Source organism: Phalacrocorax aristotelis, chromosome 2 (genome assembly GCF_949628215.1).
Source record: "Phalacrocorax aristotelis chromosome 2, bGulAri2.1, whole genome shotgun sequence".
In the NCBI taxonomy this organism is placed as follows: domain Eukaryota; kingdom Metazoa; phylum Chordata; class Aves; order Suliformes; family Phalacrocoracidae; genus Phalacrocorax; species Phalacrocorax aristotelis.
In genome coordinates, this window is record NC_134277.1 from 159,335,809 (window position 1) to 159,353,345 (window position 17,537).

At 44.6% G+C, this 17,537-nt stretch overlaps 1 protein-coding gene across 1 annotated transcript in view; it reads left to right on the top strand.

Annotated features, from left to right (window-relative positions):
* Positions 1-346: 346 nt before the first annotated feature.
* The window catches only part of TG (thyroglobulin), a 159,017-nt gene continuing 141,826 nt past the window's right edge, over positions 347-17,537 (top strand). The window contains exons 1-9 of the mRNA XM_075085813.1: positions 347-500; positions 2,115-2,223; positions 3,122-3,219; positions 3,652-3,855; positions 4,149-4,308; positions 8,536-8,642; positions 9,729-9,872; positions 11,619-11,804; positions 15,222-16,286. Of these exons, the coding sequence (XP_074941914.1) occupies positions 347-500; positions 2,115-2,223; positions 3,122-3,219; positions 3,652-3,855; positions 4,149-4,308; positions 8,536-8,642; positions 9,729-9,872; positions 11,619-11,804; positions 15,222-16,286 (2,227 nt within the window). The remainder of the gene's footprint in view (positions 501-2,114; positions 2,224-3,121; positions 3,220-3,651; positions 3,856-4,148; positions 4,309-8,535; positions 8,643-9,728; positions 9,873-11,618; positions 11,805-15,221; positions 16,287-17,537) is intronic.

Here is a 17,537-nt window from a genome sequence, read left to right on the forward strand (position 1 = left end):
TACGAACACAAAAAAACATACTTCTGATACAGAGCACAAAGTCTGGCTGCACCGCAGTGCAGGTGAGAGCCAGAGCTCTGGCTGGGGTCATGTCAATGTGCTCAGTTTGCACCCTGATTTAACTAAGTCCTCGCTGCCACCCCTGTGCCTGCTGCTGCTTGTTCTCTCCTGTCTGATGACCAGGCTCAGCACTGCTCGCTGGAGCGGGGATGAGAACCGGCTGAGGAGAACCACAAGGGCAGTTCCAGCTGAATGGGCCTCCTGTGGTTTTCTCAGAGGCATCGTATGCGTCACTTGGTCAATTTCATGGCCAGTCTACCGGCACGTAAGTGGACCTACCCGCACGATGGTTGCTATAAAAAGGCAGGTGAAGGGTACATGGGTGTGCAAGGCTGCCTCGCTGACAAAAGGGATGGAGCTCTGCCATCGCAAGGTGGGCTCCATCCCACTTTGCACCCTTCTTTGCTGCTTTATTAGCATAGCAGCAGCGAATATATTTGGTAAGTATGCTTGTTCTTTTCCTTTGCCTGTGTCCAGTAGTGAACATGCTCCCGTGATCTTTGTGCTGCTCTGTGTATTGCTCTGATGAACATTTTGAATCTTGCACACTGCAAATTTAGCTCATTATTGTTTGCTGTGCACACTGAGTTTGGGCTCCAGGCTAAATACCAAGCTCTGAGGATCTTTAAATGGTCAGGGTTATCTGAGTTCAGTACACCAGGATTTTGGGTGGAAAAACAAAGTTTTCTGGAAGAACAGGCTGGGCTAGAGAAGGAGTTTGGGTAAGAAAAGGTGGTGCTGCAGGGATGCGAAGGTCGTAAGGTTATATCTTCTACTTGTATGTGCCATCATCTAATTTAAGCCTGAACCTGAAGATACTGGATAGTCCGGGTGCCGACCACAGGTCTTTGGTCTGAGTTTGATAGTCCTGCACAACAAGTAGTTTGAATGACTCAATCAATCTCCTAGATATCTTAGTAGACCCTTCCTACCACTGTACACACATCCCAGAGCAACTGGCTCAGAGTCACATTTGAGACAAGAATTGTGAGGTTTGCCTACATGTGAATGTCTAAAGGTGAGCAAACCTCAAATCCCTTTACAGTCTTGGGAAAATTTTCACATGGGCTTAAGAGGACTCAGTAAAAACTTGCAGAAACAGAAGTGACTGAGAGATCTTAGGTGCTCAAAACACATCTGTGGCTAAAGAAGTCCCTGAACTGCAAATTATTGGAGGCTGAAAAGTATTCAGAATACTTATGATGTATTTGCACTACTCTGTGTGGTCACACTCAGACCAAATACTGGATTAAGGGAACGTTTAGTCTAAAACACTGTAGCTGTAGTTCTATTCATTTGCTGTATTTTTATAGAACTAGTCAAGAGAACTAACAGTATGACATTCCTTGAATTTTGAGGATGGGGAAAGTGTCAGATCAACTAATCTGTTCCTACTGAATTTCATCATTCTCATAAAAAAGCATCCAAATGTGGTTTTGAATGCACTAAGAACTGAAGAGTCGGCTGTTTTCTTGCTAGGTGGCTTCACTAGTTGATCGCTTGCTCTGGTGAAAATTGAGAAGTGCTCCTGATATGAATTAGTCTGATCCTAACTGCTAGATTCTTCCTTAGGTCTTTCACAAGATTAAGAAATCTCTCTCCTTTTGGTGGAATAGTGAGGGACTTAGCTTCATTAAGGAATAACTACTCAGAAACATTAATAGTGATGTGTGTAGTTATGGCAAAGGGCTGTTTTGTGGTGATAGCCACAGCTAACTCCGAGTACATAGACTACATCAGGTACCAGAAAATGATGGTTCTGCCAGTACAAACAGAGCTGAAGCTAATCAAATGCAGGCCTGGGAAAGGGGTTCATGAGCACCTCAGTCATGTGCTTATCCTGCAGCTGGCAGCCCAGTGAGTTTGTTCACTACTTCCCTGTGCTGTCCCATTGAGAAACGCACGCAAGGAGCAATGGGGAAACAACCAGGGAGGACCCATGAAGCTGGGGCTTTCACCCTGCAGTATTGCCTCCAGGGTTGTACCTTGGGTTTTGATAAGAGCAGGCTTGTGGTGAAACCACCCTTACATGTGTACCTTCTTGCTGCTTTCAGAGTACCAGACAGATTCCCAGCCACTACGTCCATGCGAACTTCAGAGGGAAAAGGCTTTTTCAGGAGGAGAAACCTATGTTCCTCAGTGCTCAGAAGATGGTCAATTTAGGTAACTCATCCCTGCTATTATTCTACTGTTATGTGACATGACTTTTCATTACTAATGAAAGCTTTAGCTTCAGTTTTGAAGAGCCTCCGTATCGGAGGACTGGAGGGCAAGGGGTGCAGGAGACTGGACTGCACTGAGCCATGGTGCAGATCCAGCCTCTCCTGAATAAACTCCATGTTGCTGGAAATAATCTCTGGGTTAAGAGGTCAATCTAATATTAATAGGCTAATCTTGGCAGCATTATTTGCATATTAAGTACCTGGTGAATGTTGTTGTATATGCAGCTGCTGTCTTCCTATGCATGCTCACGGGCGTATGGTCTGTGATCAGTGTGCCGGCTGGCACAGCTGGACCGAGTTGACCTGGAGAAGTTATCCACCCTGCAGTAAGCGGCACAGTTGGATTTCCTTCGAAAGTCAGTAAAGGAACTAAAGTACATGGCAAACAGTGGTCTGGAGTGCAGCATGTTGCTTGAAGATGCAAGAAGTTAATGAGTTAAAGCTGAGGCTAAGGGGGACTGCAAATTGTAATGTTCTCTGCTATTATCTTGCTGTTGTTTCCTAGTGTGGTGGACCTACACCATGCTAGATTTGACTTAAAAGATATCTCAAAATGTATGGTAATTCTCAAATACTAAGAATCAGGATTCTTAGTATTTGCTTCCTGATTGACTTCAAGTCACTTACCTGCAATTCCTGAAGACTTCAGAGAGTTACTAGAATTAAGATCTTCCATCAGATAGACTTAGAGTCACCAGAAACACAGCCCTTTCTGACTCCAGTATTTGCAGCGTTAAAGTACCTGATGTTGTTTGGCTTGATGTCTTTGTTTATGTCCCATACTGACTGAGGACTCTGCCACTAACAAAGTAAAATATGTTACTTGCGATCTCCTTCAGGACAGTTCAGTGCAGTAGGAATGGTCTTTCCTGTTGGTGTGTGGATGAGAATGGCATAGAAGTACCTGGCAGCAAACAGAATGGATATCCCATATCTTGTAAGTCACGAGTTTCTATTTTGGTTCAGACTGGGTAAAGAGACATTTCAATCTGCATTTAAACTAGCTGAAATCAGTAGGTTAGTCCCAGACTTTGATGGGCCCTAGTTTGTTGTAATTTGCTAGGGTTTTCTAGTGGAAGTTTTGGAGTTTCTTCGGAGCTGATCATGGAAATCTGATATACTTGGATGGGCTGTATTCCTGAAGGTCACAGTAATGTAAATAATGAATACAGGGCCAACTTAGTGTACTGGCTTTTGTGGTGGGTCTCTGTATACCAGTTTCCATGACCTCAAGTCCACCAATATCCTCATGCAACCTGTGCGGCAGAATCAGAACTTGCAGCTCTGAGAAAACTCAGATGGTGTCTTAATAAGCAATTCAGTGCCCAACAAGTACCTTCCTCTAACGGTGCCCTCTCTGGTACTACAGGCTTATCCTTTTGCCAGCTGCAAAAGCAGAGGATCTTGGTGAGTCGATACATCAACAGCAGCAGCATCTCCTACATCCCTCAGTGCCTGGATTCAGGGGCGTTTGATGCGGTGCAGTGCGACACGGAGCTGGGTCAGTGCTGGTGTGTAGATCCAGAAGGCATGGAGATTTATGGTACCAGGCAGAGAGGAAAGCCAACGTGGTGTAAGTAATATTCAGCAAAAGGGTGGGGTTTGTAGAGTGGGAAGGTTTGGTGTGAATGAAAGGTAGTAGATCAGGAGCTTGAACACTGGAGCCTACAGTTACCCTACAGAAGTGTAGGTGCTTAACTGAGGAATTTAAGTCTCTGTTTCCTTTGGTTGTAAGGAGGCTATGAGGCACCTAGGTGTCCATATTCAATGTAATGAATCTAAACCCCTTCCAATCCATGGCATGGCTACTCAGCTCTTTGTGGAAAGTTAAAAAGCCAGTAAACATTACTTTTTTTTCCCCATCAGGTCCGGGGAACTGTGAGATCCGAGACCGTCGCATTCTTCATGGCTTTGGGGAGAAAAGCCCACCGCAGTGCTCAGCAGATGGAGAGTTTCTGCCTGTCCAGTGCAAGTTTGTCAACACTACAGACATGATGGTTTTTGATCTTATCCATAGTTATAACAGGTAAGAGTGTAGGCTTATGAAACAGGGAGCCAATCCTGCACACCTCTTCAAGTCAGTATCTTCCTGCATTTTTTTTTTTCCCACACGAAGGTCATCTTCTGTGACCCCATATGATGTTATTTTCTGTTAGCGAATGGACCAAGTAAAGTAAAAAAACTTTTCTTCTGAGTTAAATTTTCTCATTTAGGAAAGCCTGATATTCCAACCCTGCACTCTAATCAGTGTATCCTCTGCAGCTGTGGATACCACACTGAAATCTGTTTTTGGAAAAGTAGCCAGAGCTACCTTTCAGGCAGGCGCACAACAGCAAATGAGATAAATGGGGAAGGAAGAGGGGATTTCAAATGTATGTATGAGGTAGGCAAGATGATTCCAAAGGGAAGATGAAAACAGATGGACAGATAGACAAGTGGCAACATGCAAAGAGCAAGTTCCACTTGATGGTGGGAAAGTCTCGTCCATTTAGGCAGTGCCAGGAACAAGCAAGTGATGAATGCACATGCTGGCATAGGACTGGCTTTGGGTGGTTGGAGTGAGCTGGGGAAGGCTTCAAAACGCTGGATCAAATGCTTGTCTGTGGGAGCAAGAAGCCCTTGTCCTGTGGGGGAGCTGGGAGTTAACGCTCAGGTGGAGAAATAAGGGATGAACAAGGGGAACCACAGGGAGAGGAGTTCACTTCAGTGCGGATGTTCAGACACTCCAGAGGGACCTTTTAGTCTCTTGCGAAGTGCCATTACCTGGGTATCTCAGCCAACGCATTCCTCCGGAGGAGGGCAGTGGAGTAAATGTAATGTCTCATTCTGACTTGGCTCTGTAGTTCAAAGGCATTTTACTGTAAATGTCAATTTTGCTGTTTTGAGGGTTTTCTTTTTTAATTTAAGTGAAACTGAAAGGCAGGCCCAAATGCACAGTACAAATTTGTCAGAGCTTCAGAAGCGGTTATTTTGGCAACAGCAAAGTAATCTGGCTGGTTTGTTTGTTGGTCTGTGGAGTGTGGATATTCTAAAAGAGCAATTACAGAGGAGAAAGCAATGCTTTAAATTAACATTTTTTTTCTCCCATTGGGAGGTTTGTCTGCAAAGTCCTGTAAGATTGGTCTTTTCTTGTGTCTGTGTCATGCAATTAATCACAGCAGGATCACTTCACTCCCAGCTGCCTACCTTCGTAATTATGGCATTGACTTAACCTATTACCATTGTCTCTGAGTATCTCAGGCCATTAATATATTTATTTTCACACTATTCCTGCCTGAAATGTCATTATCCTGTCCCATAAACAGGAGGCCAGAATACAGAGTTGAAGGGATGAGTTCCACAGCAAAGGACTATAGCAGAACAGGGCTTTAAGCCCAAACTTTATGTTCATCTGGGACCTATGGGAAAATTTTCTTTGGTTCCACAGGCTGATTTTTAAAATCTAGACATGTCAAACTAACTCCCTTTCCAAATTTTACTTCTTTACAAATATTCCAGAATAAATCTGTATGTTAAAAGAAAAAAAAATTGAGAAATTCAGAAGCTTAGAGCTAAGACTTTCCCAAGAGGAAGACTTTTGGAAAGAAAGATGAGCCCAAATTTCCTGCCTCACCCTGGCGACTTGGCTGCTATTACTTATTTTATACAGACTGTGCCTGGGTCCTTCTTGGATAGGCAGCCTTATAGAAGGCCCTGTAGCAGACTGGGGAGAAAGATAAAAAAATCAAAAGTCAAGGAGGACCTTTTTACTTTCTTTCTATAATTTTCATCATGCTGAAGACCTTTTGTCAGTGTCTTTATACCATCTTACTGGAGGCTCTGCCCTATTTTGTATTATTCCGTTGGCAATGGAAAAAACCAAGATTTAATTTTCTCCCTCTGTTTCTCAATAGTCAGTGAGGAAGGCAGCTATAACTTGAGCTGCACATAGAAACTTAGAAGGGGTTACTTGCAAGCCTGCTTTTGAAGATCAGTAATGAGTTATCTTTGCTGGAAGCCAAGAGCAGAGACTCACAGTTGGATGAAAATGTCAACAACCTCAGCATGTATTTACTTTCCCGTATTTCTGAGTGCAGGCATTCTTGTTGAAACACGTGGATGCACTATAAATTTATCCATAAGTTAAATGTAATCCTTCAGCCATTGTTTTGGACTGGATCTGATAAATGAGGTCCTCTGTATTATCACTGCTCATCTCGAGGGCTGTGATTAAAAAGAGGCTGAGAAAAGAAAAGAAGTGGTAGGAAGTGAGTTTTCCAAGTAAGGTGAGAAAAGTTCTGTCCTCTTGTTTGTGTGGGCCTAATTTATTTCCGTTTGTACTTTATTTAGCTTTATTCTCATCTTGGAACAAAAATAACCAGAATGACAGGATATGACTACACATCTGCCCCATATAAAAGCAGTATAATTATGCGTGTGACTTCTTAACACTGAGGATGAAAGGCAGCAGCACGCAGAATTTTTTTATTGCATCCTGTTTCACTCAGCTAGATGTTGAGGCGCTGAGGTGATGAGCTCCAAGGACATGAACAGTGCAGAAGACTGTCTTTGAATACAGGGGCATTGCTCTCCTAAGAAAAGATCATTTTCCTGATTGGGCAGTGGCCAGTGCATGATAATTCAGGGGAACAGAAAGCTCTGGAAATACCCCAAGCCATTTATATCCATGTGTATGTAGAAGACCCTCGGAAGATGGTATTTAGCTGTTTGTATCTTAAATTGCACAGTTTTAATGCTGGCAGAAGTCCCTTTGTGCCCCAAATTATGACCTTTTCATTGCTTTTAGCATGTTAGTGTCAGCAGCAGTGCAGGATTTGACGATCCAAAGTGGAGGGAGTCAGTAGGCTTTTAATTTGAAGACGTGGGAGCAGAGCTACACGGAGATGTGCAAGCTCTGAGACAGGAGCACTGCTGGATAACGCTGGGACAGCCCTGGGCTTACCAGTCCCTTCCTCTGCCAGGGGCTGGTGTTGCTTCGTGCATTGCCCAGCTTGTGCTTTGGTGTACTGAGGAAGCAGTGACATCTTCAGCTCTCCTGGCAAGAGGCAGCAGAGCTCTCAGGCAGACTCTTGAAGGCAGCAAAGGGCCATTACTCCGCTTCTCTCACCTGACCACTGGCTCTGAGCCAGCAGAGCAGCCCTGAGGCTGCAGGAAGGTGGTTTTGGAACCGAGGCTGGTCATGGTCCCGATTTCAGAGAGTTGCTGTAAAGTGCTTTGGCATGTTAACCTTTTCCCCAGTTAATCAGGGCCTAATCTACCGTTACCCTTACTGCTGATTGTCCTTCCTTGGAAAAACCCTACTTTGTGTAATTCTCTGAATGTCTTGAGCAGAAAATGACACTTCCCTGTTGTTAGATTTTTCCCAAATAAGCCACATGCAGCTGGGACACCAGACCTTTGTCGTATTTCAGGGTAAGGGTATGTGTCTGTAAAATAATACGGTTGTTTTGGAACTTGGCAAAATTGTTCTCCTGGCCATATTGCCTGAATCTAGAAAAACTTATCTTCTGTTTGCTTGGAGAAACCCTAGAGTGTCTGTCAGTTAAGATCACATTTATTATGGTTTTTTTTCCAGCTCTGACCCTATTAAGTTTCCTTCCTAAATCATTGCTTCACTGGAATCTGGTTGTTGTCACTCCTAGAATATTATACCAGAAACTGGTGTCTCTTTGATCTCCAGAAATAAGAATCAATCTTACTTGTAATATGCTAAAAACCCTTTCTCCTTAACCTGTTGAGCCATGCTCTCAAAATGAAAAAGATTAGTGAGGTTTTTATCAGCTTTTGTACTTAATTCAGTGCAGAACGCGTATGTAGCATGTAGGGAGAGGAAGCAACCTGTGTGTTTAGGCACTCTGCCATTCTGTGCAGATTTGTGGAAGGCGCTAATGAACGGGTGTTGTAATAACATTAAGCCAACGTCTGTCTATTTTACACTCTTTGACAAACTTTCAAAGATGAGAATAGAATTGAAAATGAGTGTTAGATGCTGGGTACCTGCTTAGGAAGAGTCATAAATCTGTCTGAAGGGAGATCTTATTGTCCCGTGTTTGCCTAAAAAATTGTGCTTAAAAAAACGGCACGTAGGAGACTTGTTATCCTGCTGAAACACTGCTTTGGATCATGTCAAAGCCCAAAGCCTGGTTGCCACAAGGGGACCGAAGGGCTTTGTAATGGCTTTGTGCTGTGCAGACGTCCTTGCTGTACAAATCTGGGAGGGAAACACTTCACAGGAGGCTGCTTTTCCTTCCAGGCTCCCGGAGGCTTTCCAAACATTCAGCTCCTTGCGGGAGACGTTCCCGGAGATCTCTGGGTACTGTTACTGCGCTGACAGCCTGGGCAGAGAGTTAGCAGACACTGGTAAGTACCACCCAGCATCGGATCCTTTAACTTGAGCAGCTTTGAATTCCCAAGGGAAAGGGCCAAATAACAACTCTCAGTCTTCAGCTTCCTTTGGGACTTCAGTTTTGTTCTCACAAGGGGTAAGGCCACTGTGACCAGTGTAGTGCCTATGGGAAAGACTGGAGCTCACTGGTGAAATCCCACCCTTAGGAGCAGCATTTCAGTCAGCAGCAAGCGGGGTTGCTGCCCAGGAGCTAATCCTGTCCTTTCTGGGATGCTGAAATAAGATTTCTGAATGTGCAACCTCTGCCTGCGCTTGAAAGCTGCATCATATTCGATAAGTCTAATTAGCAAATGCAGGGGAATATAAAAGTCCTGGAGACTGTACTATTTTCTTCTTGCTCAGGTAGAACCATGGAATGCTTTGGGTTAGAAGCACCTTTAAAGATCATCTAGACCACCCCCTGCCACAGGCAGGGACATCAGATGGTCCTTCCATTTCTCTCATAGCCTCAGGATACCTTTTAGGCATGTTAATAGTTGATGGGACACTTCACATCAAAGAATGGGTTTTTTTCCAAGGAGGAGGAATAAGAAAGTTAAGGACTTCCAGCTCCTCTTCCTTAGATATTGTGGGTTTAAAAATTAAAAAACAAACCGCTCCCAAAACAGGGAAAAAATGCAAATTGTGATAGCTTAAAATTTAGATGATAAATGAGAACTTCAACATTTCATTCCCATGAAGGTGAGAAGTTCTCAAAATTTCTACACTCAGGGAAACTACTGCATGTCTTTCTGGGTATAAAACCAAAATGTTTGGGAGTTGTTTTTTGATAATATCAGTTTCCCAAATTCCATCAATTCATCTGCTGCAGACTGAACCTAATGAAACCACAGCTCAGTGCCAGTTACCGGATGTTCCTCCTGCTTGTTTAAGTAGATACCAAGACATAAAGCTAATGACTGGGCATTAGGGTTATGCAGCGTAAGTTCACATTTGGCCTGTTTAGAGGACTGGTTTTCTTTCTCCTGATAGCCTTCCAATTCTGCTACTCTGGTGTAATCTTTAAGCCAGGGTCCGTGCTTAAAGCCTCTCTTTTCCAGGCTTAGAACTGCTGCTTGATGAAGTTTACGATACACTTTTCTCTGCGCTGGAGCCTGCCCGCGTGTTCACGGAGACCAGCATATATCGGATCCTGCAGAGGCGGTTTCTGGGGGTCCAGCTAGCTACCTCTGGCAAGTTCAGATGTAAGTAGTGCCCCGGTGATGCCCTGTAAATAAAGTGACGATTTTGGAGATTATATATGACAGCTGCTGTTGGGGAGAATTGCTCTAGGAGTCTCTTGCGCTAAAAGCATATAATATCACAGCTTCAGTGAAAGTATTAAAGTCCATGAGTTGCAGCTGATTTTTAATCTCTGGATTGTACATTCTTACCAGCAGATTGTACCTGTCCTCTGATCTGTGCTTTCCCACGCACTTGAAGTTCACCTTAGTTGAAAGTCCATGAACACTCCATCTCTCTTGTCTTGAGATTCTGGAGATGGATCTGACGATTTATTAAATTAAAACCCTGAGAAAATGCTCCCTAATTTATGGCAGCGCAGTCAGAAATAGGAAGGATCTTACGCTGGCCACAACACACTCAATCCCCAGGAGGCTACACAAGAGTTTGTAGTGCCTCAGCCAGCAAGGCTGAACTTCTGGACCTGCCCTTGGATCCATGCCCTCCCCAGTCAGGGCAGGAAAACAGGGAGAGGGTTTCTCTGCCTACAGGCAGTGAACTCTGCAGGACAGGAGGTCAGGTACCTCCTTCACTCTCCTACACCAGAGCCCAAGTGAATTGCCTTGGCTGGGGGGAGTTTGAACCCTCTGGTGTGATCCTTCATCCTCCCATCCTAATTCCTCTGACATCGCTGTCCTTGCTAAGGAGTTACATCAGCAGTTATTAAGCAGATACTGACGTAAGTCTTCCGGCCACATAGTCACATGGTTTTTCTATTTCTGGGACAAGCTGATCATTCTGGGGAGTCTGGAAAGCAACTTCCCCCTCCCAGTGCAGAGTGTCGTGCAATAAGCTCCGACTGCAGCTAGGGATGCAGCGGCTGTCAGCAAAGACGAAGCCGTAACAGCCACAAGATGGAGATGTGATCACGTTCCTCAGCCCCTGCTTTGGTGACTTACCCAGCTCTCACCCCACCACCTGAAGCCACACACATTAAGAAAGTTCTCAGACTTCCTTGATGAACAGGTTGCTCTGATGTGATGCTCTTGCTGCCTCAACCTGATAGCTGAGTGTGGCTGGAAAGCTCTTGAAGGTGAGAAAAATTTTAGGCTGCAGGACTGCAGGTTTATATAAACAAACAGAATTTCCATTGGAAGGGTGGAGTCTAGTACTGGAGAGATCATAACTTAGAAAATTTGCTTTACGGAGTTTTAGCTTCTCTGTCTTTAAGGCCAGTTTGGCAGGAGTAGGGTCTTCAGATCCCTGCAGAGGGAAATGAAAGAAATTGGGTGGTCCTAGACCAAGTCTCCGCAGCCAGGTACAGATCCTTTTGCAGGAGCAATGCCTTGTTCTCACCAGAAACATTGATGCTTATCTGCATCTCATCCCCCAAGCTACACATCTACCTCTGTTGATCAGCTTGGCATTTGTTTAAAGGGCCAGAGCTCATCTAGCCTCCAGCATGGCTCCCAGTAGGTGCTGCTACTCTGCCTACCGTGGCTACGGCTGAAAAATGTGTGGAGGTTTTGTCTTCCGTTTAGTTTGCAGAAATGATACCTACAGCAGAAAACCCTGGGGCCACTTCTCCAGGGGAAAAAAGGATGTAGAATTTGCATTTTGGGCTGGTGCTTGAAGATTTACTGAAAACAGTCAGGAAATTAAACTTTATTTTTTCTTTTCCCCCCAAATAGGCAAACGGTGGGATCAAGCAGAGATGGCTCTGAAACTTTAAGTTTTCCCTCCTGAACGCATTACTCCTTTTCTTCCAGGCCCCTCAAAGTGTGAGGCTGAGCGGTACGCTGCCCTGCGTTACCAGCACGCCTACGTGCCGTCTTGTGATACTGATGGGGGCTACACGCCAGCGCAGTGTCAGCGGGGAGGACAGTGCTGGTGCGTGGACACCAAAGGGCAAGAGGTCCAGGGCACAAAGAGACAAGGACAGCCTCCAGCCTGTGGTATGTATGAGGTTTGGAAAAGGAAAAAAGAGTACTTCTCTTCTGTTCATTTAGTTGCTCCAGTCTGTGTGCATCACTTTCATTTTCCTTGGAAAAATCAAAGGGAGCTGGAGGCAACAATTGGATAGTAATTGTCAAAGTGTGGTGCAAATGCCAGCCGCTGTCCTTCGGTGCTTCCCCCAGCTGTGTCTGCGAGAGGCCAGCCGTGGTCTGTGGGAGGTGTAGGAAAAGAAAAGGAGCTACAAGCACGCTTGACTTGTAGATCCATGTATGCCTCAAATTCAAGCCAGGCCCATCCAGCTTCCTTCTCCAAACACTCTGTATCCAGTGTGGGGATTTTGTCTTTAGAAAGAAACCTGAAGGACCACTTCCCGTCTCAGCTCTGACAGAATCCAGTGTTAAAATTGGGATCAAAAAACCTCCCTGTGGTTAAAAGCCACATTCTAATAAATTACTAAGTATGATATTCCTTTTTTATCTGTGATATCTGTCTCTTGACTCCAGGGACTGGGGTGTTAGGTCAGAATATCTGGCATAATATAAGGAAGCCAGTGATGGTGGTTTTGGGTTTTACCTCCTTCCTTTAGTGAAATTCTCTGGAATTTCTAAGGCATCTCTCATCCTAAGCATGTTTTTCCCATCTCTGCCACTGCATATTGGGCCATGAAAATTGCCAAATCAAAAAAATCCCAAGAAGTTCAGAAAAGGTGTATGGGTTTGGGCTTTGAGAGGCTTCATTAAGAATACACCATCAAACCAGTGCCCCAAGTGGAAATGACAGCAGAAACGTCAAAGAGCTGGGAGGGAGGAGGAAAATTAAAAACCTTCACTTGGAAGCACACTACCTAAATGGTCAGGATTGCGCTGGAGGGCAGGGGGAGCACAAGGTCTTAACACGGGGGCCACCTTCAGGGAAGGTAGTTGCTCTGTCTGTGAGACACAGGCTTACCACTCAGACAGAGAAGGAGGAACCTACCCTGGGTGTCACAGCTCCCAGTCGCTCAGTGCTCTGGGCACAGGCATGCTAACTGCGAAACGACAATGCTAGCGTGCCTCCGAGGCTGATCACCAAGGGTATTGCAGAGGAACCTCTGAGAGGCCTCGCCATGTGCTGGGCCTGGTTGTTGTCTCTTTGAATGTACTTGGCTGAGCCCTCCTCGTGATTTTTTTTTTTTTTTGGTGTGGTGCAGGGGGCAATGGCTTGAGGCTGCTTGCAGCTTGTATTGGTGGGCTCAGGAAATGTGAGCAGGGAAAAATTTCTGCAGAGGTTTTGCAGACTGACTCCTGAGGAGGTATTTCATGAGGATATAGCTGCAGTCTGTGTTCAGACAGCTACATGCCGTGTGTGTGTCTCCTGTTCTGCTCTGTTTTATTTCTCTTTAATAGCTTTGACTCACGCTCAGCAGCGTGAGTGCTGGAGGAGGCAGACATACGGTGGGTGGCACGTTGGGTACTTGCATGGCCAGGCAGTCCAGATAGGGTCATGCTCCTTTTCAGACCTTTACACTAAATTCACCCCAGCAGAGCTTTCCTGTTTGTTCCTTCTCTCTCTGCTTTGATTTGATTCAGCAGTGGGTAGGAGGGGAGAGCGTTTAAAGACCATGATCCTACATTTGTTTTGTATTAGCATACTTGCGGGACTGTGGCTTACACTAACTTATTGGTCCTCAGAGGAATGTTCTTCATCCCTCTTACCAAGAGCCAGAGCTGAAAGCAGAAGGGGCCCATCCTACAGAAAAAGCCATTCCAAAGGAACCACTGTGCAGGACCCTGAGCCCCTACCAGGACCTGTGAAGCAGCTCAGGGGTGCAAAAGGAGGAGTGAGAAGGATGCTGATCACAGAGCCTCAGACTACTTGCTAATCTATTTTAGTAGCTTTTATGATTTCCAGCCTTTATCCATACTGTTAACAGGATTTATGACTGCTTTATCATGTTGCCTGAATGTGGAATAAATGGGGATGGGGTTGGGGGGCCCAAGGGAGGCCATACTGGAGAAGACCAAAGGTGTTTATCCACTATCCTGTCCCCTACAGGGACAGCAGTCGTGCTTAGGAAGAAAGTGTGAGAAACATGGGAAATGCATATAGCTTCCATACATCCTCCCTGTTGCCTGCAGGCTAGGGAGTCCCCCAGACTGGAGGCTGAGCCCAGATCACTGCGTTTAGCACTCTTCTGTGGAGTCATCTTCCAGGGATTTCCCTAGTTGCTTTTTAACCTTTTATCATTCCTAGCATCATCTGGCAATAAATTTCATGATCATAATTATGTGCTCCACTTCTGGACCATTCTAATACCTGTACTGTGAGAAATACTGAATAATAATTGTCTATTGTGAATGATGTGGAGAATCCTGTTTTTTTAAAAACCTTTATCATATATTTTTGTCCGAGCTGAATAGTCTCTCCTCCTGGAAAAGCTGTTCCGTCCTCAAAATATTTTTGCATCCCTTTTCTATAAGTCTGCTACTTTTCAAGGAACAGTAACTGTGTGGCACATGATTCAAGCTGCTGCGTGCATTCCAGAGATCCAGTCAGTGCCATAGCCGTCCTGTTTGGGTCTCAGTGTCTTTATACCTACCAAATCTTTCCTTTTTTGATGTCTTCTGAGCCTTAAGCTGACATTTTCAGAGGTCCTGCTTCAGTGATGTGTAACTTGGAGGCATTGCTGTCTGTGTATGAACGTACAGACTGGGCTGGATGCAGACACACCTATGACATAGTGTGGCCCAAGATGAGGGTGGCCAGGGCCACTGTTGGTACCATCAGTACCCTGACATTTGACTACTTTTGTTGAAACTTTGTATTTTTTTCCTTTAGAGCTCACTTGGGAACGCCATCTGGTCCTTAGCACTCTATTTTTAACAATTTGGTTTCAAACCTCTTGCAATGAATGCTTCACTATGAAACTGAAGATCTAGGAAGAAAGCCTCCATAAATTCCTAATTAGTGGGCATTGGTTAAAATTACTTCTTCTTTTTCTGCAGTCTATGTCTCTTTCTTAGGACCACATATTGTGCCTGGATCGTCAGAGGTTTTCATTAGAAGCAGGCATCCTACCAGAGAGTTAACATGTTTGGAAAAGACTTCATTCATTCTTTCAGTTGTAGGAAGAGGAATGAGGATTTACATTGGGAAACAATAGAACCAGAATAAGACCGCAGAGCAGAGAGCACAGATGTGGTGGAGGAATGTTTCCTTTCACTTTGTGACTGGAGAAATTTATTTATAGACCATATTCAACAACAGTTCAAATTTCCTTATCAATGTGCGTGATGTGTAGTTGAGGAACTAGAGACAGGTTAAACTATACTTGTATATCGTTTCTGTCAAGACTGCTTGAAAGACAGCCACAGAGGTACATGTTTTGGAAGTTTCAAAAATTTGATTTTTTTTTTTTTTTTTTAATTTTTGTCTAGGTGAAGAACAAGTGTGCATTTCTGAGAGACGCCGGGCCTTGTCAAGGATCTTTTATGGCCCTGCTGGGTACTTCAGTCAGCCCAACTTGTTTTCTATGCCAGATATGCAGTCAGAAAAAATAGCTGGCTTCTCAAGACCCTGCCCTCGCTCCTTCAAGGAGCTGTTTCTGGACTCTGGATTGTCATCCCCAGTTGCACAAAGTCCGTATGTCAGCCAAATTCCTGGGCTAGAAACCACCCTCAGTGAAGCCATCACGGGGATGTTCCCATCAAGGGAACTGGCTGAAGTGGCACTACAATTTACTGCCAATCCAAAGCGTTTCCAAGAAAACCTCTTTGGAGGAAGGTTCTTGAAGAATTTGATCCAGTTTAACTTCACAGGGGCACTTGGCACTAGTGGGAAACACAGCATTGGCCAGTTTTTCCCTCAGGAGGATGCGGCAGAGAGGGATAACAGCCAAGCCCGTCTGGAGTCAGCTGAGGCATTCTCACTGGCGGTATCAAAGGGGGGCTCCATTTTGAGTAAACCTCTTGTAGGCAGCTTTGGGCGGACTGTGACACTACAGGACAATCAGAATATAATGAAATTCCTTTCCTCTGTTCTGGAACTACCAGAGTTCTTCACTTTTCTTCAACAAGTGATTTCTGTCCCCAAAAGCATTGCTGAAGATTTAGGTGAAGTGGTGAAACTAGCATTGGGATCCAAAGACTGTGGTGAGGAGCCAAGGGACCTGTTTGTTCCAACATGCACCAAGGAGGGGAGGTATGAGGAAGTTCAATGCTATGCAGGAGAGTGCTGGTGTTTGGACACTTCAGGTAAGGAAGTTCCAGGCTCAAGAGTTCAAGGGAGACATCCAAGGTGTCCCACTGATTGTGAGAAGCAAAGGAGAAACCTGCAAATCTTGAAGCAAAGCCTGCCTGCAGGATCAGATCTTTTTATTCCCTCTTGTACCGAGAATGGAGACTTTCTGCCACTGCAGTGTTATGGGACGAAGTGCTTCTGTGTTGATTTGAATGGCAAGACTATTCCAGGAATAAGGGGAAAAGCTGGAAAGCCGATGCAGTGTAAGTCTTAGGGACTGGAATTTAAAGATGCCTGATACTGTGTTGGAATTTTGTGATTCTTTCTTCATATCTGATTTTATCTGTAGATGTACAGATGATGTATACAGACAATATTGTCCCCTAATAGGAAAGCAAGTCAGCCTTACAGTTGCAGGGGAATGGTGGGAAATACATTGTATGCAAACCTTCATATCCTAAGTCTCAAGGATGGTCCTCTCTTCTTTCAGTGGATTAGGGTAGGCACACTCAAAACAGAGGAGCCTGAGGTCTTGACTTGTTAATGAGCATGTCATTGGCATCTGCCTCTACTTAAGTGTGTAGCTAGAGTATATAACATCCATGATTCCCGTGAGACCTGGGGTATGTGTGTTACTGAATGTAAACCATGCCAGGTGAAAAGGTTCCTTTACTTCCAGAACCAACTCACCTGGGCATGGTCACTGGCTCATCCTTGTCCTGAGAACTGAAGAGCTTCAGTGCCTTAAACCATGAACCTCATTCAGTCTTTTAGCTCAAGAATATATCCTCAACTTGGTAGGATGTCACAGGAGTCCAAACACAGGAGAGGAATTCAAAGTCTAATAGGTTTCTCATGACAGTCACACAGGCCAGAAAACTGAGTCACAAATGACTTCTTGGATATCAGTTTGGCACTGCAACTTGCTTATAGACTATGAACTGCCCCTTCTGCCCTTCTAGAAATGTAATACAAAGAAAGAAGGAAGGACATAGGCTAGGGGGGTTTGTCTTTCAAATTTCTGTGAACTGAAAATGGCACATCTACAGGGAGGACAGACCAAGGGAAGAGCCTGCTTCTCATTTTGGAAGGAATAGCAGAGTATCCAGCAGATGATAGTGGTACAGAGTGAAGGAGCTCCTTTGAATAGCAATTTGCAGAAATAGTGGGGAATTTATCACAGTGATCTGAATGGGTAGAGGATTTATATCTAGCAACCCATATGTAGCGCAGTCAAAAATAAACAGGTTCAAAATTCTCTGGTGCTCAAAAGGAGATGAGCTCCTCTGTTTTGCTGTTTGTATTGCTGCTTGGTGGCAAAATGAAATTTGGCTCAGGAGATGGCAGAAAAGTCTTCCAAAACTAGCTCACTCCACGATTTTGAAGGGTTTTATATTCAGCAGCAATATTCAGTAGGTAATAGGAAGAGAGGACAACAGAATCTGAAAATTCTGGTTAGGTCCAAGGGGAAATAAAATCAGTGTTATGCTACTATTCAGATGGTTGCTTTTGAA